The 25,355-nt window shown below is 41.5% G+C and overlaps 1 protein-coding gene across 13 annotated transcripts in view; it reads left to right on the forward strand.

Annotated features, from left to right (window-relative positions):
• The window catches only part of L3mbtl3 (L3MBTL histone methyl-lysine binding protein 3), a 108,732-nt gene that overhangs the window by 39,142 nt on the left and 44,235 nt on the right, over window positions 1-25,355 (forward strand). For all 13 annotated transcript variants that reach the window (XM_048425082.3, XM_048425090.3, XM_085689710.2 and 10 more), the window contains 5 exons: window positions 1,255-1,359; window positions 5,757-5,892; window positions 7,655-7,746; window positions 10,121-10,272; window positions 21,791-21,867. In XM_048425082.3, coding sequence (XP_048281039.1) covers window positions 1,255-1,359; window positions 5,757-5,892; window positions 7,655-7,746; window positions 10,121-10,272; window positions 21,791-21,867 — 562 coding nt within the window. The remainder of the gene's footprint in view (window positions 1-1,254; window positions 1,360-5,756; window positions 5,893-7,654; window positions 7,747-10,120; window positions 10,273-21,790; window positions 21,868-25,355) is intronic.

Consider the following 25,355-nt stretch of genomic DNA (forward strand, 5'->3'; position numbering starts at 1 on the left):
AACAAAAGGACATTAGCGTGAGTACATCGGCCCTGAGAAATGTAATAGAAATTACAACTTGTTCCGGATAATTATTTTCTGTAAGTTTGGTCCTTTACCAAATAGACTTTCATATTTTTCAAAAAGATTTGTTTTTAATACTGTGTGTGGGTGTGTGAGTAGTTGCCTGTAGAAGCCAGACGATAAAATTCTCTGGATCTGACGATTCAGAAGGTTGAGTTGCCTGATGTGGGTGCTAGGAGCCAAACTTGTGTCCTCTGTAAGAGAAGCAAGTGCTCTTAGTTATTGAGTTATTTCTCCATCCCCACTTTTTTACATTTTTATAAATTACATGAACTTATATGATTTAAAGTGTCAGTAGTGAAAGACAAAAGTATGACCCTGTGTTTTGTCTTCCTAACCACTAGATTTGTCTTTGCTGAAGGGGCAGTATTGCTAGTTCTTACGTTTCCTTCCTGGAATGTCATAAGCACATACACGCACCTCTCTGCCCTGTGACAATGGCTGGTTAAACTAAAATGACTTTGTTAAACTTGCTTTTTAATTTTACAGTTCGGAGATGATTTCATTTTGGGTCATCAATCCCTCCAGCTTTCTTTTTATGATAAACTATAGTATTTTTAACATATTTATTCCGTAAAACTTTAAGTCGCTCTCTATTGGCTTCCAGGCAGATATATAGACTTTAGAGAGGGTGATGACATTCTACATATCTGTCAATATCTCCATTAGGTACTTTCCCAGAGTCAGAATTGCTGCCAGAAGGCTCAATTCTGTGTAGATAGCATGAAATTGCTACTGATTGTCCAGACTTTTCATTTCCAGTGGTCCATGCCCGAGTCTGCCTTCGCAGGGCCTTCCAGCACAGAGTCAGCAAGCTCTTTGGTCTTCACCAGTCTAACGGGAAATGTATCTTTTGTGGTTCTGGTGGGCAAGGCTGACTGTCTCTTCAAGCCTGATAAAGCTATAAATCATTAGATTTTGTTTTATGACTTGATTATAACCTTTGTGAATTTTTCACCTTTCATCTGTCCTTTTTGAATTTTTGTTTATGTTTCTATGTTTATGAATCTATGTTTGATAAGAGCTATCTTTGGGATAATTGGGATAGGACCCAGGGCCCTACTTGTGCTTGCTTAGCCACTGAGTCATATCCCCAGCCCTAAGAACTCTTTAAAAATAGTAACTGTTTACATTTTGACTAATTGTTTACCTTTGGTGATTATGTAATTCTGCTGCCATTTTCTATTGCAGCACCAATCCTTTCCATATAACAAAAATGGATTCAAAGTCGGAATGAAACTAGAAGGTGTGGACCCGGAGCATCAGTCTGTGTACTGTGTCCTCACCGTGGCTGAGGTGAGCTTTGTTTTGTATTTGCTTGGAAAATAAAATGATAACTGCAGGGCCTTAATGATGAAAAAGAAATGTCCTTGATTGAATGTTTACATCATGTGAAGCAGGATGTTTAGTGTTTTTTATGTATGTTATCTCTCCTGATCATCATGAAATAATGTCTTATGAAACCCATTTTTTTTCATCCCTGTTTCATAGGAAGGGACATGAGGCCAGAGAGGTCAAGTAGTCAATATGAAATCACACAATTGCAAGGTGATAGATCTAGAATTTGAAACAATGTCCATCTGATTCCATAGACTTTGCCATACTATATGTTTCTTGAGAAAAGAACCTAAGCAACATGTACACACACACACACTTGCGCACACACACATACACACATCCATTATATTACTGAGAGTACTTTTTAAATTTGTTTTTCCCTTATGGTAGCCTCCTTACTTCTTCCATTTTTTGAGAAAAGAACCCAAGCAACACATACACACATGCGTGCACACGCACCACACGTCCATTATTACTGAGAGTACTTTTTTAAATTTGTTTTTCCTCCTGTGGTAGCCTCCTTACTTCTTTCATTGAAATAGGGTTATGGGTCTTTCAAAACCTTCTCTCTCCAAAGGAGTAAGGTGCAGGCACTAGCTCTGGTTATTGTAGGGCTGTGTCGGTGACTGGATTGTAAGAAGCTTGTATCCTGCAGAACAGAGACAGCGCAATGTGGTGGTCACAGTAGTATAGTTGCCTCGAGCACTCTGTGTGTCCTGTGCTGTCTTGTAGATGGGGTTTTGGGAAGGAGCAGTACCAATGCCAGCTGCTGTTGGTGAAGATAAGGCCATGGTGTCCTGGACCTGGGTGTTTAAGGGAAATATCTGGAGAAAGGCTTGAGTTTGAAGATTCAGAAAGTCTAGATTAAAGCAATCTAGATATATCTGTGAAAGAAAGGACCTTGGGAGAGTGGGGGTGGATTTTAATGACTGTGTTTTCTTCTTTGTGGTATTGAAGATGGAAGCCAGAGGTTCACATTGCTAAGCAACCGGTCTATCACCAAGCTATATGCTGAGCCCTTGACTCTTGTTTTTGAAGGTTTATAAGAGCTGTTTGCTCTTTGTAAAAAACTTCAGAGTACAGTAGTACTGATTGCTGTCCCATTTGCCTCTTGCCAAATCCCAGAAAGCATCACCCTTACTACTTGCTTCTGGTAGATGCCTTCTCTGCACATCAGATTGTATATCTCAGTTTTCCTCCTTTACATGTAAATGTTACATTGTCATATTCTGCCTTCTGTGTCTGTGACACATATACACATTTACTTTTCACCATCAGGTCTTTTTGAAAGGGTATTGCAATGAAAGGGTGTCTTCGTGACTGTGGCCAAGGAATGCCACAAAAATCATACCATGCCATGGACCTTGTGCAAGAGATTTATTAGGAAGTTGGGGATGCAAAATAGCTACCTCTGAGTAAGATGAAAAACAAATTAGAGCAAACCAGGCTCTAATGCTGGGCCTTGTGGAGTGTGTTGGGGGAAGCATAGAGCATGCGCATAGGGACAATACAAAGATACTGGTGGTTGGCCATTAGTGATGACTGTCAGGAGTTGATGCTGGTTGAAGGTGAGGAGGAACCTGGTTTTGGAAAGTGGGCTACTCTTAGTTGACTAACTCTTGTCCCACAGAATTGCTTTTGCTCATTTCAACTGCTTGCGTATTGATATCAGTTGAATGGGCAGGAGGATGGTGAAATTGAAGTTAGACTGCATAGTGGAACCTGTCCCCATCCCCCAACATTACCAAGTATCTCTGCTTATTAGCCCTGGAACTCCTGAATGAGAACCGTTAAGGATACACTGTCTGTCATGCTCTTTGCTGTGTGTGTGACAGGGCAAAGCAATATGGAGCCTCCTCCGTCTCCTTCATTTTGCTGAGCTGAGGTCATTTTAGGTTTGACTGGCTTGCCTTGAGTTTACCAGTTCTTTAATCTTCCTAAAAATGAGTGAGAATTTGTTGACCAAAGACTGATTAAGGCTTTTGTTTTTATTTTAATCTACTCCCTGCCCTGAGAGGGCGAAAGAGCAGGTGGAGTCCTGTTACCTGAGGGCTTTGGGGCTTTACTCCTGGAACAGTGCTTGCAGGGGAAGAAGGGGTAAAGGAAGGATGGGGGTCCTGAGCACAGCAGGCCTGCCTGTTAGAAGCAGATGGGTTAATTTCCTTGACACAGGTGTTGAAGAATTGTCAAAGAAATGGAGATGACTGTGTTGCTGGAAAGGCAGAAAAGATTTGCATGAATAATGAGGAAGGAAGCTAGGCAATCCTTAGTGGAAACAGCCCAGCATTCCATCAGAGCTGATTTCTTTTGTCATCAGTCTTCCTGTGCAGAATCTAGCCTCACACATTCTCCTGCCTCAGTTTCCTCTGTGTTGGGATTACCACCGGGTAGTTGATTCTTGTGACTCTCTTGGTCATCACATCCCTCAGATTACCTCCTGGGAAACCATTGCTCCTACAGGAAATGTAAACAGGAAGTGTAGGCTTAGATTCCTACCTCCTCTAGTGACAGTACTTTGGTCAGGACACATACTTGTTTTTGCTTGATGATTCCTTGTTTACTATATTATTGTTTTGTTAAAACTGAGCTCTCATTCATCAGCAAAGCACCACATAAGGCTTGAATAAGGGTCCCATTACACACCTTTTCTCTGTTAGGTTGACATAGGGTTCTGGGCACTCAGAGGTTAATGAGTGAAATCACCAACAGAAAGGCTGGGGATGTGAAAAACAGACACTCTGTGGGGTACTTATTCACAGGAGGAAGGTCCCTAGGAGAAGGCCCTGTCAGTCCCTGCTGGGAACCTGGATCTTGTTTGACTCATATTGCTGCCATTCAGTATTCACCTCTCTACTGGCACCAAGTATGTTATTTTCGGTTAGAAATAAGTTTTAACAAGCAAGTGAATTCATAGGTACAGAGGTTATGAATAATGAAAATTGCCTTATTTTTTGCTTCCCAGAAACATCCACCCTAGGAATCTTGGGAAGAGGTGGGCTAGGAATTGGAAAGATGAAGGCTTTCTAGGGTTAGACCTTTCACGTAAGAGCTGAAAGGAATGGCAGTTCCTGGTGGGAACCAGTTCCATAGGAGCATGTGTCTGACACAAGAAAGAAAGGATATGGAAGTCCTCAGAATGGAGAAGAGGTATCTGTCAATCAACTGGGGCTCAGGGTCTTAATGAGAGGGGACAGACTAGAAGTATAGAACTGAGGATGACCACGGTGAGAGACAGCGTAACCCTGTGGCCCAAGCCTTGGAGGAACAGAGTAAGGGAGCCAGCTATGGAAAACGTAAAGCCTCAAGGCAAGGCAGAGCTGGACAGCTGTCTCTAGGCAGTGAGGCTGACAATGTAGGAGGTTGTTCACCAAAGCACAGCACTGCAGAGGACAAGAGAGTCAGGACGAGCTCAGAGTGCTGTGACCACAAGGGACTGGGGTAAATGATTTAAGGCTTCACTTGTAGAAGGGGAGCAGAGACAGCTTCCTGCAAGGCAGGGTAGACAAGAGGACCCTGAGCTCCTCTGGGCGTGAGGTGGTGAAGGTGAACCCTCAACCTTCCCAAGAGATTGAATTCCCCAGGGACCCCAGTGTCACCTGGGACTCTAGATTCTGGAAGGAGTGAGTTTAATTGTAAATTTTTTAATGCTAAATATTGATGCTTTTTAACTAAAATATAACATATAAACTTATAAAACATATAAACATATAAACTTATAAAACATGCTCTCTGCCCCCCCCTTTTAGTTTTTTTTTATTTTGTTTTTTGAGATAGGGTTTTTCTGTGTAGCCTTGGCTGTCTTAGAACTCTTTCTGTAGACCAGGCTTGCCTCAAACTCAAAGAGAATCTGCCTGCTTGAATGCTGGGATTAAAGGCGTGCACGTCCACACCCGGCTCCTTTCTTTTTATTTCCACTTCCCAGAAGAAATAGTTGTCAATATTTTGTCGTGCATGTATGTACATGTAAATATGTCCATACATTTGTAGAAGGAGATACACAGCATATATGTAAGTGCACACATAGTTTTCTCACAGACAGACTCACCTTGTATAATTTGCTCTACCATTTGAATTTTAATGGACTCTTTTAGAGGCCTTTCCATGACAGTAACTACAGTTTCCTCACTTTGGGTGCTCCCTAGTGCTGGCTCTGCACTCAGCCTCCTGTGGGATCCTCACATTTGTGTGGCAAACACCTTCCTGACAAGGCCATCTCCTTAACCCCACTAAGGATATGTCATGCCTGATACCCATGTTCATTTAGAATGTGTGTGTGTGTGTGTGTGTGTGTGTGTGTGTGTGTGTGTGTGTGTGTGACTGAGTATGAACTTACTCAACATGCTGATCTATTTCAGGTTTGTGGATATCGGATAAAGCTTCACTTTGATGGATATTCTGACTGCTATGACTTCTGGGTAAATGCGGACGCTCTGGACATCCACCCTGTAGGATGGTGTGAGAAAACTGGCCACAAGCTCCAGCCTCCAAAAGGTACTGCTGCTTGTTGTTTCATGCTTGAAATTCAGTGAAATCTTCCTTTCTCAGGCACTAACTTGGAATTTTTAGATATTAGTCTTCATGACAATTTAAGTCAAGCTTATTCACAATGTAAAACATGTTTATTAAAGTTAAAAAAATAAAATCTAATTTAAGAGAATGAATTATTTCCATGCACTTATTTGCATAGAGATTAAAACCCGAATAGAAATTCTCTTCTATAGACAATTGTTATATACAGATCTGTTTTATCTGTGCATGTGTGTGAGTACATACACATATATACACATTGCTTTGAATAAAACTATTTGAGACATTAATTTTACTGCTAGTTCATTATATAAGAAAGTTTTGAGAAGCCAGATGTGATGCACACACCCATAATCCTCATGTTAAGGAGGCCATGGTAGGATCATGGGTTAGAAGGCAGTTTGGCCTTTACAGTGAGTTCAGAGCCAAGATGAATTACAGTAGGTAGATCTTACCTCTGAGAGAGAGAGAAAGACAGAGAGAGAGAGAAAGAGAGAGAGAGAAAATGAGTAATTGAGGAATTATATCTTGAACCCACCAGTTTTGATATGTTAGAGATCGTAGGGGAAAATATAGCACTAAAAGCTGCCACGGATAGATGTTGGGCTAACAAAAATTACTTGTTAGTGCTAGGGACCAAACGTAGGGTCTCATTCATGGTAAGGAAGTGCTTTACATTGATATAGGGCCCTAGGCAATGGGGTGCTTTGCTTTTGATTTGTTTATTGAGACTTGAAGCCTTGTCTCCAAGGGAACTCTTTCCTGTCTCCTGAGTGCCGACTTAGGCTTGCATGGCTGTACCTGGTAGAATCCTTTATATTATAGTCTGCCAGGGTTTGTTGTTTTTTTTTTAACCTGTTTTATGATTAGAAAAACAGACATTATCACTTTTAGTCCACCCCCCTATATATTTAGTAGTATATCCTTCTTTTCAACTTTTTGGGGGTTGTCAAAAATTCAGCCAACAGTTTGGTACTTTTGCCTCCTCTCTCCACTATGCTGGGGATGGAACTCAGGGGCCCTGCACATGCCAGGCAAGAGCTCCACCACTGAGTTACATTCCAGCCCCAAAGATGTGATCTTATAGTAGGCTACCTTTGAAATGGATTAATAAAAAATGCTGCATGTCCCGAGGCGCGATAGAAATGCTGCAGGTCACAAGTGACAGCAGTGGGCCATGTGGCGACAGGCAGTGGGCAGCGGTTCCCGAGAGCAGCCAGTCCCAGGAAGGGATGGCGCAGTTCCCCTAGAGGCTGCAACAGGCCACGAGGAGAGACAGAAGGATGGGCATGCCAGGAGACCTCATGGCAGGTCTCGGAAGGCGGCTGGTCCTGGGTAGGGAGAGAGACGAGTGAGAGACAGAGACATATATAGGCACACCATGCAGAGTGAGGTTGGACATTTATTTAGTGGGTTATGAAAGGGAAGGGGAGAAGGCACAGTGTAAAACCTGCCAGTTTCAAAATGCATTTGCTTCCTTATGCCTTTTCTGTACATCATTACCACACCCATTTAGAATTTAAAAACAATAGCATAGTTTGTTGAAGCTAAATACAACCTGGATCTAAAAATACACAGTTATAGATTGTGGGCTAAGTATTTATTGAAAAACATCCTTTGGTTGCGTGATTTGAACATGTTCCAGCTACAGGCGGAGTAGGACGGGGAATTAGCTGGTGATGCTCTGTGTGTTTCCTAAGTCTGTCCACGTGTGCTTTCCCCTTAGGGTATAAAGAAGAAGAATTTAATTGGCAGTCCTACCTGAAGACCTGCAAAGCCCAGGCTGCTCCCAAGTCATTATTTGAAAATCAGAACATAGTAAGTGTATCCAAAGTACTTTTCCTTTCAGGAGGAGGGATTCTATTTTTAGGGTCTCATAGGATAAATCACAGTGACAACAAGGAACTATAATCAATTTTATTGCCTCGGTAAGTAGAATTCTCGTATCTTAATTAAACTTTAAAATTAGCTTCAATTCTTCATGAGTAAATATCTATTTTATAGCCATATTATGGTTGTCTTATTGAATGGTATGCCAACATAATATGAAATCCAGGTGTGACTTACAATTAAGATACATAAAAATTAAATCGACTGGAATATTATACTGTTACCATTATTTGGCTAGGAGCGCAGTTCAGATGGGAGTCACACCGTGTGATGGATACAGCCTTGTTAGAGTGTGCAGGCGGGAGGTCACCAGGGACTCCACCATGCCTTTATTGCAGCTCATAGCTTTGTTGGCCGCAGTTTGTGTAGCAAGAGCAAAGGCAGATGTATATGCATTTTCTGCGTCTTTGCTGTCTTTCTGTTTTTATCCTGTGTTCCTCCCACGGCATATCTGAGACAGCCTTATGCATTACACTTTTCCTTCCCCAGGATGTGACCTAATTAGGACAGGGGCAAACAAAGTGTCATCCTTATAGCTGACACGGACTAGATAGGAGGACATAACGCAGCCTTTCCCTGCAGACAAATGAGCCTCTTGATGCCGAGCCCTGGAATCAAAGTTGCTTTTTCTTATCCCCCGTCACCCCTGCAACACCAGGGAGCCCTGGACCCTCAGCAGAGTAGAACGCGTGCCTGGCTCTCTTAATAGCACAAGCATCCTCGTCTCCTAGATTCATCCTTTAGGCAGCAGGGAATGGAAGGATAGGGGCAGCAGCATCACTATCAGAGCTCCCTCCACGTGGAACAAGCATCAGCAATGGGGAAAACTTTCTATCCATCCAGTGTTATCAGGCATCTGGTTTGCAGGTACAAATCTAATGGAAGAAATGCTCTCTGATTAAACCGAACGTAAACCAGTTTGAAAGAAGAGTGAAAAGAGAGAGAGACAACATGGTCAGTCTCTTTTATTATCTCTTAATTGGGCAGCCAGCTTAATCACCGGAATGTAAATACTGCCTTGTCAGTATCTATTCTCTGACAAGACATTTCCCTGGAGGAAGGTCAGTTTGCTGGACACTCAGCAGCCTGCTGTGTCTGCCCCATGGCTGCTTCCCTGGTGATAACTTACATCACAGTGTGATTGACTGCCGTGAACCATCGCTGCATTCTGGTCATGGTTAGCATACACCCTAATCTTAGGCCATGGGTTGGTATTTGAGAGGCAATTAAGTTTTCTATTTCTAGAGAATAGTCAGATATTTATGGCCATAAGTGATATATAATTTCAGGGTTCAAATATATGGTAAGTTTTCTATGTATTATTTGCACTCTTTAATTCGCTCAGGACTTGCAACATTTTCAGATATACTTGCTTATATTTTTGTGACTGTAGCTAGATAATTTTACTTTTACGTAAAGTAAAAGGTAGCATTTGTTTACTTAAAGCATTAGACTAGTGATCATATGCTTCATTTGGAAACAAAGGGTTTTTATCAGAGGATAGAAATGGTGTGCATTATTTTATAGCTAACGTAATGAATATTCAAGTAAAGTATCCTACTCTGAGATTAGAATATTTTCCACAAAAAAAAAATGGTGAGGGTTCTTTACACATCACTGTCCTTCAAGCACTAACTTAGTGAACCTCTATTGTTTTCCTTGTAAATCCCAGACGACTGATAGTCTATGGATTACCTTAAAATACGTCATAGTCCTAATGACAGCATGAATTAACAGCCAGCTCCTATGCTGCCGCTATGAATAAGAACTGTCTGTAGTGGCAACCTGAAGTAGTCAGAGCTTGAAGCTTTTCCTAAGCGAAGGTGACCTACTTTCCACACAGTGCTTGAGGGATCTGCTCAGAGGTGGGAGTGAATTTGTACGACTCCACATTTTTAACACCATCTAGTGCATCTTTTGTGGGAAATAATTTTCATTGTCCAATCTGTAATCAAGGAAAAAAAAAAAAAAGAAAGGCCAGACTATCAGCTGCGTGGTGAGTGAAACTTGCCTGCCTTGCATACATCTCCTAACTAAGGTGTTAAGACACACACTGAAATGAATTACTTTAAACTCTGCCAGGTTGCCGACGACGCTTTCGTTCTGAGGCTCAGATAGTTAATTGAAAGTACGGTAGAGCTTCGATGTTTATTGTTGCCGGTGGAAAGCACCCCCACTGTGAGGCTGGCCTAGCATTTCATATTAGGTGAAGATGCTTGTCCTTGAAGCAGGGGCACAGAGTATGTAGATCTCACTGCTGTGAAGTGTGCTTGTCTCTAATTAAATCTGTGTGTTTCCATAGACAGCGATCCCGTCAGGCTTTCGGGTTGGAATGAAGCTCGAGGCTGTAGACAAAAAGAACCCTTCCTTCATCTGTGTTGCTACGGTAACAGATATGGTGGACAATCGCTTCCTGGTACATTTTGACAACTGGGATGAGAGCTATGACTATTGGTGAGACAGTTTCCCCTAATGTGTGCTGTTGAGAATTTAATGCTTAGCTAGGGAAAGGGAGTTCACAGTTCAAAATAAGGAACAATGTGAAGTGTGTAACAAAACAAAACAAAAAATCTCTACACGTGATGGTGATGCCCTCCTACTCTTGAGTGGTGAGGCAGAAGGATCAGAAGGTCAAGGTTTTGAGACCTAGGGTGTTTTGAGACCAGCCGGAATTACACGAAAGCTAAAAAATAAAATTGACGGGACCGAAAGAAATGGCTCAGTGGTTAAGGGCACAGGTTGCTCTTCCAAATGACCTGGGCGGGTTAGCAGCACCCACGTGGCAGGTCATGACCCCCTTTAACTCTGGTTCTAGGGGATCCAATGCCCTCTTCTGGCAATGGTGGGCACTGGTATACAGATATACATGCAGGCAAAATACCTACCCATACCCAGAAAAAGAAAAGCCAAAAACAAATGTTTAGAAGTTCTGGTCCACTTTTTCCTGTTTCAGATTTTTAAGGTTTTGCTTGTCCATGTATTTCTAATTAATATCTTTTCAGATGACTCAGGATTTGTGTTTGACTTGACTTTGTAATATGAAATTGAAATTTGCATCCCCATGTTCCCAACATAGACCTGCGTGTGGCAACTTAGACCTACATATACATACAAACACAGACTCACTTTCCTTCTCCTCTTGAGTGTCTGGTGTAACTTTTTAGTAATTTTATTTTAATCATGATCAGCTAATTGAACCATTCAGATAGTTGAATACCAATGGAATATTATTTTTAATCCCTGCATTTTTAGATATACTATATACAATAATAAGAACATCATACTATGAAATTATGCCATTATAAAATCATCGTACTAGAGCATTTGACTTTTATATGCATATATATGATGCTAGGGATGAAACCTAGATTCCTACATCTGCTAGGCCAGTGTCCTCCCTCTGGATATAGCCTCAGCCTAAGCCGTTGCATCTTATTACACAGCTGATGACTAGAATTGGATTTCCTGGTGAAGATCATCTGTAAAGTATTTCTGTCTTAAGAACATGTGAGATACGAGTATTGTAGAGATATGTCAGGTGTGATATGGCTCTTACCAAGGGAACATTAATTTATGTAAATGTTCCATAGTTTTTTCTCTTCAAAAGTTTATTGCATAGATTTCCATTTATTGAGGGCAGTGCATATGGAGGTCACAGGAATCATCCTCTCCGTCCACTGTGTGAGTCCCAGGGGTTGAGCCCAGCTTGTCAGGGTTAGTGACAAGTGCATTTACCCATTATAACTCACCTTAATATGTGTATCAGTAGATCAGTCAATAATTCTCATTACTCTTCAAACTGTATTTTTAGGTATCAGTTTTAGCTGAATCGTTTAAGAAGGAGAATCTTTGGATATATTTTTAATTGTTCGGTATATGTGTGTGCATTCATTGAGAGGCTAGACGTTAAAGTCGGTGTCTTTCTATTTCACTTCATTGTGTTTTCTGAAGTGGAGTCTTCCACTGGATTTTTCAGCCTGCTAATACAGTTAGTCTAGCTACCTCTCTTGCCCAAGGGATTCCCCGTCTGTCTTCTGAGTGCTGGGTTCACTGGCTGGCCGCCACACCCACCTAACTTTCTGTCTGTGCTGGGGTTCCTAACTCTGGCCTTCAGGGTTGTGCAGACAATGCTTTATCCCAGGAAACATCTCTCTAGCCCCTACAAAAGACTGCCATGCATCCTCTTTATTCAACTTAGATAAAATGAATTAATGTTTATTTGTATGACCACATAAGTATCACAGTGATTTTGTTGTTGCTGATGTTATTGTCATTTTTAATTTTTTCATTTGTTTGTTTGTTTGTTACTTTTTGACAAGGTCACTTTGTATAGGCCTGGCTATCCCAAAACCTGCTGTGTAGACCAGGCTGGTCTCAAACTCACAGTTAATCAAACTGCCTCTGTCTCCCAGTGCTGGATTAAAGGTTTAGAAACCATGTCCAGCTCATCACGGTGTTTCATAATTACTTCTTTGGATTTCTGGAATAAAGCAATGACAATGGGAAGCTTTGGCACAGGCACTTTCTCTAATGTCAGGTTCCTTAATGAACTATCAAAAAGGACCCTGGTTTCTTCTGAGAAAGAGCAAAGGGGAAATCTGATCTCTTAGAGCTGATTTTGCACTTTTAAAAGCATAAACTAATGTCCTTATTTTTACACTGTTGTGTCCTTTGAGGATTATTTATATTTCTATTGACATGAAACCATATCTCGTTAATTGTCAGAAAAAAAAAAGTGTGCTCCCTTCCTCAGGGTGCAGCAAAGGCACATTAAAAATTGCCTAAGTGCCCTGGATTCTCTCCAGTTCTCTAGTCTTTGAAATTTTGTTTCTGCATAAATTACTTTGGTGTGTAATTGAGGATACAGATTTCCTTTCTTTTTTCAATTCAAAGTAGTTTTGAAACCAGAGTGTTTACCCCCCACCCCCCCCACACACACCCTTAGGATAGAGATACTGTATCCCATTTAACACAAAGAGAATGGGAAGCATGCATCTGTCTGTCAACATCCAGGTGCTACATGTTCAGTTGTGATAAAGTTTTCTTCCTTCTAAAGAGGAACATGATAAGAAAGGAAAAATAATTTATGTTCAAAATAAAATACCTTTACCTCTGGGTTTCTTGATGGCTGTTAGGGTTAGAAATAACCTGAAATATCACAAGATATTGAAACTACAAACTGTTTTGAAGCTGCAGGAAGGAAAGTGAGGGCTGTTCCGGGGATCCCACCAGCGATAAACACTGAGACACATCTAGCCCATCGACAGTCTTTATTCCCGCCGGTTGGGAGTACATACAGGACCCTAGTGTATCACTGAGTGTTTAGGGTGAGGGGTTTTTAAAGGCAAAAAAAGGCTACTTTCTGGTAGCTTGCTCCACAGCTGCAGGGGAGGTTTTTAACTTAGCTTAGTTTAACAGAAGCTAAGCTAAGTGATTAGCTGGAGGGGAGGGGAGGCTTGCACAAGCAGGTGGTTTAACAAGCTAAGTTGAAGGGCATCTTTTCCTCAGGTTCTTAGAATAGAGCTGGGTAATTTTCCACGGAATTCTCCATCAAGGAGATCAAATTCTAGTTAAGACTGAAATGACTTCAGCAAGAATACAAGATACGAGGGCTGGAGAGATGGCTCAGAGGTTAAGAACACTGACTGCTCTTCCAGAGGTCCTGAGTTCAATTCCCAGCAACCACATGGTGACTCACAACCATCTGTAATGAGATCTGGTGCCCTCTTCTGGTCTGTAGCATATATGTAAGGAATACGCTGTATACATAATTAATAAATAATTTTAAAAAAAAAGAATACAAGATACGGGAACCTTTGCATTGTATTGCCATGCATGTCACAAGGACCTTAGAAGTCATGTACCTCACCCCCTTTTGCAAACAACGCCTCTTTTCCCTCTTACCTTCCTGCTGTCTGATATTGGGCTCCAGGGGCAGAAACCTATCATGAGAACAGTCACTTCTTATTTCTTCTCAGATGCTGGGAAATATTCTTCCTTGTAAGAAATAGTATTTCCTTGTGACCTTGTCTTTGGGGATTCTGGACAGCGTGACAACAAGACTTAGCATGTTCAGCACAAATCCCTGGGTGGCTAGAACTGCGGCTTCAGCCTCTTTGATTTTATTCCGATGAGGCATCTCAGTGAGGAAGGGAAGAAGTCAGCAAGGAACAGATCTGTGCAGGGAAAGAAGTATCAAAATAGGGATTCACAGAGTCCCAATCTTTCCCCAGGTGCTCCTAAGTAAACTGCAGACTTTTTAAAGTGAATTTCCTCTTTTATTTCTAGATATATTGAGACTGTATTTATAAAAATGTTATATATATATATATATATATATATATTGATGTTTAGGTTGTTCATCTTTTGCTTTTTTGTGGTTGTTTTCCTTTTTTATTCTTTTTTTATTGAGCTCTACATTTTTCTCTGCTCCCCTCCCTGTCTCTCTCCCCCCCTTCAGCCCTCTTCCAAGGTCCCCATGCTCCCAATTTACTTAGGAGATCCTGTCTTTTTCTACTCCCCATGTAGATTAGGTCTATGTATGTCTCTCACTGTTGTCTAGGTTCTCTAGGATTATGATTTATAGGCTGGCTTTCTTTGCTTTATGTTTTAAAACCACTTATGAGTGAGTACATATGATAATTGTCTTTCTGTGTCTGGGTTACCTCACTCAAAATGATGTTTTCTAGCCCCATCCATTTGCCTAAACTGCAGACTTTTTAAAAGGTAGATTTCTTTTGTGTTTATGAATGAGAATAATAATAATTTTGTTTCTCCCTAATGGAATTCTGATGTACTTGTAACATGGGTCTTAGAGTGATATCAAAAGTGATTTCACTACTGAGTTTAGTTGGCGGTGCACTGGATGTCAGTGGTGACAGAAAAACATTGAGTGCATGAGACTTAGACAGTCACAAACTTCAGCTCTGGGGGCCCGTGTTCTCCCGTAGGAAAGAAGCATGCCCCCCAGTCATTGGTGGTTAGTGTTTAATTGGTAGAACCAACTGTTATTGTCTTCTGTGACATGTGGCATAAAGGGTTGACTCTACCTCACTGGAGGGCTCATGGGGAAAGACCTCTCAGAAGACATAAGCTTGGAGTTACACCACGAAATAAGGCAATTGGCACATGGAAAAATAGAGGATCACCGGTCAAAGAGAGAATGCCTGTGTTTGGGCTAAGGGTAGGGTGTGTAAAAGTTGGCAGCCTGCTTATGTAGTAGGTTGCTTAACTGAAGCTCTAGTTGTCCTTGCAGAGGGGTCAGGTAATGCCTACCTCATCACGTGCTGCAAGGATTCAAATAAGAGTTTTAGGGGCAAAACCCAGTTTGCAAATGGTTGAGGAGGTGGCTGAAGAGACCATTGGTAGAAAAACTGCTAAAAGCAAAGGATATTTGCTTGGAGAGTGGCAAGGCCATCTTCTGAGTTGGGGTTCCTGCACCTAGATTGTTTTGACTGTGGTTTCATGGCTGGAGGAAGGTCTTACACCACTGTGAAGCGCGAAGTGGAAATATCTAAGACTTCACGTCTTCTCTCTCAGCCCGGAGAAAAGGAAGAAACAAAAGGATAATCCTAGGGTGACTAAATGGCATCACTTTGATCTTTGCCAATTTACCATGCTATCAAGAGATCCTCACCAAAAAAAGCACATTAATTAGTATGAAGTAGGGATGGAAGAGAGAATTAGGCCACTCAGCCGGATGAAATTTGTAGTTGATTAGTAAAGCAGGGAGTTAAGAAAAGACGAGTGGCTGGGGCCACTCCTGGCTAGGCGATCGCGCTGCGGATGGGGCAGTGGAAGGGATTGGTGACATAGCTTACAAAACTGCAACCACTGTTACTCGAAAGACACTTTGATGCTACCTTACATAAGGCCCTGGAAATGCTCCTGCTTGGCTCTCTGCTAGGCTTGCATAGGTACATGGTTTTATGTAGTTTTTGACTGTGACATGATAGTACTTACCTGTAATCTCATGGGAGGTAGAGGCAGGAGGATTAAGAGATGAAAGCCATCCTCAGCTTCTCAGCAAGTTCAAGGCTAGTCTCAAAACAAATGATCATGGCCAACAAAGCAGATGTCTTTCTTTTCAGCCCCTAGGGCAGAGGTACTCACTTAGCCTGTTTGTGTTTCTATAGTATGGCCTTCCTTTCTTGCTCACTTTAGAATTAAATCGTAAGTAATGATTTTTTTTGTGAATTATTGTGTTTGTTTCTGAGTCTTTCAAAATGTACTAGTCTTGTTCCAAATGGATCATAGCAGACTCTGTGATTAATTTTCACTTCAAGTTTTTTGAAATGTACTTCTGATATGACATATGAAAACCTAAGTGATCTCTGAATAAAGGAATTTAAAAAAAAAAAAGAAAAGAAAACCTAAGTGATAGAAATAGAGAGGCCCAGTGAAAAGCGATTTGCTGTCAGTTCCTTGTTCCTTTTGCTACATTTCTGCCTTTAAACACTAGATGGGAGTAAGATGTGGTGAAAGAAATGAGTTTGGAACCTTCCAACTTTTGAGTGAAGTGTTTGCTCCTGACAGAGTGTAAGTAAAATAGGTCATAGTAGGCTATTCTTATCTTCTCTACTGAGTGGTGACTTTATCTTAAATAGTGAGTTTAATCAATATATAGTAATAGTAATGAGTAAGACCTTACATAAGATTTAGGTAATACTAATATGTAATACCTAAGGTTTCCTTAATTATAATTTATAAAGAAATGAAATAAAATAAAAAGTTATCTATTGTTCTTGCCTTGAAATAATCATCATGGATCTGGCAGATACTTTACAGTTATAGTTGATTGGCAGTAGGAAGAATTAAACCAGTGTATATTTATTATTATGAAGCTATTTATAAATACTTCCTTTTTTCTCATACAAAGTACTTTTATTGTAAAAAAATATAAATTACTAAAACATCATAGTAATCTATTTAGTATATCATAACATACCAATATTTTAGAAAGAAAAATAGAATAGTTATTTCATGTGTTGAAATATTATATACTACCCCATAGTATGCTTGTATTTCAGCATACAAGCTGCTGAAGTAGAAATACTTTCTTAAAGGTACTACACCACCAGTAAAAATCCATAACCAAGATGATTCAGAAAAGCTGAGGGTATCCAAATAGCCCTATTAGTATAATTGTAACAGTACATCATAAGGAATTGTATAAAGTGAGACTGGACTCTGGCCCCTATGACCTTTAGCCCACTATTTCCCAAGCTGAGTTTTGCAGAACAGTCATGTTCCATGTGATGTTAAAGGTTTGCTGGATAAAATAGTATCTCATAACTAACTGCCTCCCGGAAATGCTGCTTTAGAGAATTCTAAACTGGCTTTTTTTATAGTATAACTTTATAGTGTTTTGATATACTGTGTACTGAAATTCTTGGAAATGGAGTATATCGTGCTGTTTTGAAATATCTTGACATGTTATGTGTATTTCGACTCTTGCCAGGTCTGGTCTGGTGTCAGTCTGTCGTCTCTCATCTCTCTCTCTCTCTCTCTCTCTCTCTCTCTCTCTCTCTCTCTCTCTCTCTCTCTCTCGTGTGTCTGTGTCTGTGTGTGTCTGTGTGTGTGTTTCAGAAAACTTGTTATCTTTGAGAGCACAGATGGGGCAAAGTCCCAACCAGTTTTTTAAGAACGATGCTGTGGTATGCCAGTAGGACTCCTGGTATTCTGTAATATTTACTGTGAAGTTCTCCCTTGTAGAACAGTCTTTATCTTCTTACTGTCTACTTGCCTGGCATCACAGTGCAGGTTGAATCTACTTTCTGCCTACTGTGTCTGTGCCTGACCATTGAGTATAGCTAGAGATAGGAACACCACATGCTGGCTGGTGTGACCTTCCATTTGTGGCTGTTAAAGTCAGCTGGACCCTCAATTCCAACCTCTCTCCTTGTCTAGTCTTCCAGACCATATTTCCTTCCGGTTTTCTCCTCTCTCAGACTCTTACACTCTAACTCTGTCCCCTCTCCAAACAGAGGTTTTGGTTTTTTATTTAACTGAGAGAAAGCAGTGAGAATGGACTCCCTCTTCCTGTACCTCACTTGGCTCCCCTTCCTGATCTCCAGGTGGGTGACTAACTCAGAGGCTCCCTTGGGGCTCCACCCTCTGACTCCTCCTCTTCTGGGCACCATCTCACCCTCTCTGATGAATCCTTGCCAGTGCACACGTACAGGAAGAGAAATATGTTTGAAACCTGATGTATCCTTAGCATATGGAATGCCCCGCGGGCCCCCACCCCCATCGCGGGCTTTGTTCAGCAGCTATTTCTTTTTTAACTAATGTATACTTCTTGCCTTGCTTTAAAAAAAAAAAATCCAACTTTTATTTTCCGATAATTTTATACTAGAAAATAGAAAATTCCCATATGTACCCTGTCAGGTTTCAAACCCTACCAGTGGTCCAGGTGCCTATTTAGCATATCAAAGCAAACACTGGCCTGCAGGTTCTCCTTGCCCTCCTCAGTCCCTTACAGGACACTCATGGCTGTCATACTCCACCTCCTATCCTACATGTCTCTAGTCCAGGGGCTCGACTGCCCTTCCTGCAGCTGCTCTCCCCTATATAGTCCAGCCATTTTGGTTACCCCTCATCGTTTGGGCCTATTGGCTGCTGTACCTGGTTCCCCTCTTTTTCCCTCCCTTCCTTTCCGGCTCTCCTCACAGGGCTCAGAGTCGTGTGCACTTTAGACTCCCAGACGTCCCTGCCTCTGGCTATGCTCTCCCACATACCTGTAATAAACTTTCTTCTCCGCCATATCTAGGGGCAGTTATGTTCTCTTCCTTTTTAATTTCTTTTTTTCATTCATCTGGTCCTGAAACCCAGGACCAATCATGTCCTTTCCTTTCCTATTTCTCTCTTCCCCCCCCCCCACTCGTATCCATCTCATGTCTTTCAATTTTCCAGCTTAAGCAATAAAACAGATCTTCACTTTTGCTCTTTCACTGCCTCCACTTATTTATTATTTATTTTGGTTTTTCAAGACAGGATTTCTCTGTAGCTTTGGAGCCTGTCCTGGAACTAGTTCTTGTAGACCAGGCTGGCCTCGAACTCATGGAGATCTGCCTGCCTCTGCCTCCCGAGTGCTGGGATTAAAGGCGTGCGCCACCGCCACCCGGCTCACTGCCCCCATTTATAACCGAAGTTCTTAAATATGCTTTCTGTGTCACCGTCTTCATCGTCTCTCTGTCCGTTCTCTCCGAACGCCATTTTGTTCCCGCGTTGTATTATACTCTTGTCACTGATGTAGTTCCCTCCCCAAACCAATTAGGAGACTGGGTCCTGTGTGTAAAAGCAAAGAGCTTTTCATTCTTATACAAGTTTGCGAACTTGAACTCTCTGTGAGTCCAATGTATTGGAGTGACGGGAGAGCCCAGAACTCCGCTGGGGTTGGGTTTTCACAGTAGTTAAGGTGGGGGGTGAGAAGTTTCTAAGGTTCAGGACTTCTGATTGGCTGACATTTGTCTAGGGGTGCCCTGGTGAAAAGCAATGGGTGTGTGCTGGCAGGTGATCCTATCTACAATGGTTGGAACTTTAGGAATTTTCTTTGGATGATCTGTACCTGGGAGGGGCCTGGGTGGTCTCAGTTTGCGGTCTTTCTTGGAACCAGTTATTGCCTTAGGGTAAACTACTGAGGCTCAGGCCTCAAGTGAGCTTGTCAGGGCTGGGTGCTACATTGTTGACAGGTCCCACGACAAGCCCTTGCTTCTCCTTTGATCTGTAACACCATCGCACCCAGCCGACTTCTTCTGCTACTTCACTTGCTAGTCCTCTGACATGGACTTCATTCCCTTCTCTCTCTGGATTGTCTCAAGTCTGCTTGTGGATTAAATATCATCCCAAATGCTGATAACTCCGAAATGGATACTTTGGCCCTGATCTTCTTTGTGTGTGAACTCTAGACATGGTTTATTTGACATTCTTTTTCGTTTGTCTAATGGGTATTTGCTAAGCACGCCGATAGCAGGAGCTTTTATCCTCCACTTGAAATGTCAGAACCATCGCTAGCAGTATTTTCCTGCCCAGGAAATGGTAGCTGCGTTCTTGTTGCCTATGCCCAGGACCTTGGAGTGTCCTGACTTCTTCATTTCGCTCACCTCCTATATTAAATGTACCAACAAACGCTCTTAGTTCTATACTTAGATTGTTTATCTAAACCTCACTGGTTTTACTACCTCCACTGTGGTCCAGGCCCCTGTGATCAATTTGGATCACCTTCTAACTGACTCTTGCTTCCAGTGTGGATTACTGTTTGCCTAGTAGTTAAAATAATCACTTTAAGACATAAATCAGACTAAGCTATTTAACACCCGCCACAATGTTCTACTTCACTCTTGATTACAAGCCTTCACTTTGTTGCATGCTAAATGGGCTTCCGTTCTGACATTTTGTATTTATCTGTTTCCTTTCATCCGTTTTTTTTTCTCTCCATGATACAGCACTTCCTAGGATCCCCTTTTCAGAACCTTTGAACTTATCTCTACCCAGAATAGTATTTTTTTTCTATGTTCGAGTGGCTCACTTCTTTCTTTCATCACATCTTTCAAGTGTTGGCTCAGGTATCGCCTCACAAGAGACTAGGCTAGAAATGGGAGCGCCTTTGCGCTCTTAACCTATTCCTTACTTCATGTATCTGCTTCCCTTTGTGCCAACCGTAGCTCATGAATTTAATTAGGCCTGTGATGGTCGCAATAGTACTGAACATGTACAAGCCTAAAGTAATTTATTCTCCCATAACAATTCTGTAATATTTACACCATACAAGCTATTTTAAGTAACCCTGAGGTGGTTTCAAGGACACAGGAGGATACACATACAGTGAATACAAATGTCACACCATTTTATAGAAGGTTCTTGAGCACCTCAGTTGTTATCTTCAGGGGTCCTGGGCTCGAATCCCCTTGCAGGGACCGAGGAACTTTTATTTCTAAAGTTCCTGTCTATAAGGTCATTTCCTCAGGATCTGCCCAGTGCCTGGCATATCAGTTTTTGACATACTGTCTTCACTTGATATTTAAAAGAATGAGTGAGCAGATACATGGGTGAAGTACATTGCATGGAGAGGTAATAACTTACAGAACAAGTGTGGTGAGGAGCAAGGTCTCAAAAACACCAATGTCGTGAGCTCTGGGGAATACACACTTAGTTATAGCGAAGATGATGGGCAGGAGAAAGCAGAAAAAGGAAGAAGCGCCTCATTTTAGTCTCTGGTGTCTGCAATTTAAAGGGTAGCAGAAATGGCATGCTGTTACTATTTATGTATTTGCTTATTTGCACTGGGCCTTTTGCTAGTCTATGGGATCTAGAAGAAGCACCCCACACTCCCATTATCATTTATTATATTTATTTTAATTTTTCAAAAACCTTCGCAGCAGTAGGTTCCCACATGGTGTTCTAAAATTTTTAGTGCTAGTTAACCTTCCCGGTTCCATTGCCCCCACCCTCACCCCCCATTTAATCCTCCTTGCTCCTTTACCCCTTTCCCTGCACACCACCTGGGTTCTATCCTCCTTGAACACTTCCCTACCCAGAGCCCCTGATTTTTGTGGGTACTCTAGCCTGCTGGTTTTGATAGTGATCTTGCCCTTGAGCTTTAGAGATGCTAAATTACTTTTAGCTTTGCTTTTACATAGTTTGTTTCCTCCCATGATGCTTTCGAATGGTGCTCTTCCTTTGTACTTCTTTTGCATTTGAGGTTTCAGACTTTAGCGTTTCCATGGGAAAATAAACCTGTGGTGTCAATTCCGTATGATAATTTATCTAGCAAAAATATACACTATATGTGTGAAAATTTTATGCATGTATTTATATGAAGAATGAAAGTTCCTTTAGCATTTTATCAAGTTTATTTTATTCAATAGATAGAACTCTTGAATGTGTTCATAATTGGTAATTAATTTTCCTCTTGAAATTTTCTGGCAGTATTTGCCTGTCTCTCTAGTAACTACAGATTTTTAACTTGCAGGTGTGAATCGTCCAGCCCACACATCCATCCAGTTGGTTGGTGTAAAGAACACAGAAGAACCCTCATTACCCCACCAGGTTTGCATTTATAATGTGTCTTTATGTTTTTCATGTACTTGCCGAGTTGACCACATTTTTCTCTAAAGAGCCAGAAAATAGATACTTTGAATTTGGGGTGCCCGGGAGTCCCTGTCACAATTGCTCAGCTCAGTTGTAGCGCAAAAGCAGTTGTGGGAAATAAGTACACACATGAATGTGAATGTTTGCAGTTATCCTTTACGAAGTCCTGCAGCCGACAGCAGGCGGAAACTCGCTGACCCCTGATAGAGCCTCAGCTGTATTCAACAGTGGCACCGTTTCCATCCCAACCTTAGCTTATCATCCTCTTTGACAAAGTTTATAAAGATGTCTTTCTGTTTTCAACTTGCGATTCATTTTTTGGACTCATTTATATTAGGGCACAGTTACTAAACTTGGGCAGGTAAGCAAAGTAGATGAGGTGCTGAAGGCGGAGCATGGACCGCATTGTTGGGTTCAGTTCTCCCAGGTGTCCGGTGGAAGTGAGAGCCTGTGACTTTAAGCTTTTCTACTAAGTTCAGAGCGTACACCTTTGCTTTTGTTTAGGTTGCTGTGGTTTCTGGTTCCAACACAGGTTTTTGTAGCTTGTGCTAGCTAGTATCTCTGTTCCCTGAAGCTTTGGGGGGAGAGGGTGCTTCAGCTGTCTGCCAATAGCTGTGGAGTCTTATTTTACTGGTTTTCTCTTTGACAAGAAACAATGTAACTGCTGACAAATAGTGTCCTTGTGGTTTTATGTGCCAAAGAACAGATTCATCAGCATCCTCTTATAAGAACTGTTTGAATGTGTCCCTGTTGAAAGTGCCATGGTCCCTACAGGTGGGAAAAGGCAGGATCATCAGCTGACACGAACCCCTACTGCTCAGGGGCTGGTGGCTTAGTGGATATTAGAGTAAAGCAGACCACCTTGGTCACAGAGAGAAAATGAGACCTGGGTTTCCGGGCAGATAGTCTGGATGGAGCCTGCAGCGTATAAGATCAGTCTCAGTTTGCAGCTTCTCGATAAAGCTTCATTCCATTCAAATAGCCCTCTGTGTGTTAAGATTCACCCCCAGTTCCTTAGTCCAGGGCCACATTCGGACTGCCTGATTACTTCCTACAAGGGAATCCACCATTCTTATCACCGGCACACCTAGTCCTTTCTCCTTTCAAAGGTGTTTGTAGGGGGAAGGGAAGAAAGGGGAGAAATGACTCATCTTCATGGCCAGTGTGAAGACAAGAGAGGCAGAAGTAGCAAAGTTAAAGCAGAATATTAATAGTTCTATGACTCAAACCCGTGCCGCCTTGTCTTAGGCTGGTGATCGCAGAGTTGGTTCTCTGGCAGCACCACCGTCTAACCTGCTATGAGGAGTTCTGATATTTCCCAGTTTAATATCAGTTCTGTCATGCACACCACTATTTCTGTGATCATCAGCATCCGGTAAATAAACAGTGAACCAGTGGCTAACAGGTTCCTGATGCTGTCCCTGGGAAGGGATGCGTGTGGTGTTGCGTTAACTTCATCTGTGAGGCCCAAGCCAAGACATCCATCACCTTTCATACACTTTTGTACTGAAATGGAAGAAAATAACAATTTCTTGGATAAGCTTTTAAACGTTCAGAGTTGCCTGTGAAGATGTCCAAATATCATGGTATGTTTTTAAAGGCACAGGAGACTGTACACCAAAGATGATGAAAATGATACATTCAGTATTACATAAATTCTACAAAATGTAAGAGCAAGACTAACAGTGAGGAATCTCAGTCAAATGTGAGCCTAGTTCACCAGAGATGTGTTGTATGGTTCTTTACAGAGATTCTCTCTCTCTCTCTCTCTCTCTTTCTCTCTCTCTCTCTCTCTCTCTCTCTCTCTGTCTCTCTCTCTCTCTCTCTCTCTCTCTTTCGCTTTCTCTTTCTCTCTCTGGTTCCTTTACCTGTGAGGGCTCAGTCTTACCTCTTGTCTGAAAAGAAGTGTCTAAGCACTCAGTTTCCTTGGACAACTTTTCTGTCACCATTGCTACCTCATGCAAAGCCTGTCCATCTCCTGACCACTTCTCCTGGCTACACTGTGTTCACATTCCGTCCATATGCCTGTCTGTATTGTTCCTTTTTTGAAATTAAAATCTTTGCCTTTTAAAAATAATTTTAAATATATATACACAAATGTGCATTTATAAATTGAAATCAAGGCACTGCATATGAAAGAAAATATGTGATACATGTCTGAGTCTGGCTTATTTTACTCATATAGTGGTCTCTCTTTCCACCCAGATTCCTAAGACTGTCATAATTTTATTCCTCCTTAGCAGAAATTCCACTGTGCATCCATGCCATATTTCTTTATGCATCCGATGATGGGCCACTAGACTGGTTCCGTATTTCGGCTAATATGGGTAGTTTAGCTCTAGATACAATGCTTGTGCCTCGGTGGTATCCAGACTTGGACTTCGTACAGGTTTTTAAAAGGACAGAATTGCACATGGAGTAAGAGTGACTTCGCCTCATCGTAGTCCTGTTCCTACACTGCGGAGAGACCGCCACGCTGACGTCCATGATGGCTGTGCCAGTGTGTGTTCCCACCAGCGATGTGTAAGGGCGTCTCATTCACACCAGTATCTCTTGATTTGCTTTATTGATGTTGCTCATTTTGACATTAAGGTTTTTAAAGGCCTTATCTGAGGCTGTTCATTTTTATGCAGAGTGAAAGACAAGAACCTAGTTTCATTCTCTTATGTTTTGAGAACTTTTTTGTCTCCGTTCACCAGGAGAACTGGTTTGTGATTTTTCTTTGTGTTGTGTGGCTTTACCAGGTTTGAGTATCGGAGTGTGTTGGCTTCATGGAGTGAGTTTGGTAGTTGATCAACAGTTTGAGAAGTGCTTGCTGATTTGAGTTCTTACTTAAAGATTTAGAAAACATTAGCACTTCGTCTGGTCTGGGCTCCCTTTGCTGGGAGACGCTGTGTCTCTGATTCAGTTCTGTGGCTTGAAGTGCATCTGTTTGGTTATTCACAGTGTTTCCTTTCCTTTGGGAGACTTGTCCATATCTTGGATTTTTTTCCTAGATTTCTCTTGTAATACTTCTAAGGATTTATTTGTAATTTTGTATTTGTATTTGTAATTTTTTTCAATCAGGTTTATTTTTACAAATAACCAACTCTTTGCTCGAGTGACTGAATATATTGTTCCTCAGTTTTCGTTTTATTAATTTCTGTTAGGATCTTTATTATATCTTCTCATTTACCTCAGTGGGGTTTGGTTTGCATTTCTCTTTCTAAGAACTTATGGTCTATTGGGTAATTTATTTGGAATGTTTCTATGTTTCCGTTTTGTTGTTGTTGTTGTTTTGATTTGGTTTTTTTGGTTTTGGAGCCTGTCCTGGAACTAGCTCTTGTAGACCAGGCTGGCCTTGAACTCACAGAGATCTGCTGCTTTTTAAAAAAAAATATTTATTTGTTTGTTTGTTTGTTTTGTTATGTATATGAGAGTTCTCAGATCCCATTACAGATAGTTGT

Source organism: Myodes glareolus, chromosome 1 (assembly GCF_982192425.1).
Source record: "Myodes glareolus chromosome 1, mMyoGla1.1, whole genome shotgun sequence".
Taxonomy (NCBI): Eukaryota; Metazoa; Chordata; class Mammalia; order Rodentia; family Cricetidae; genus Myodes; species Myodes glareolus.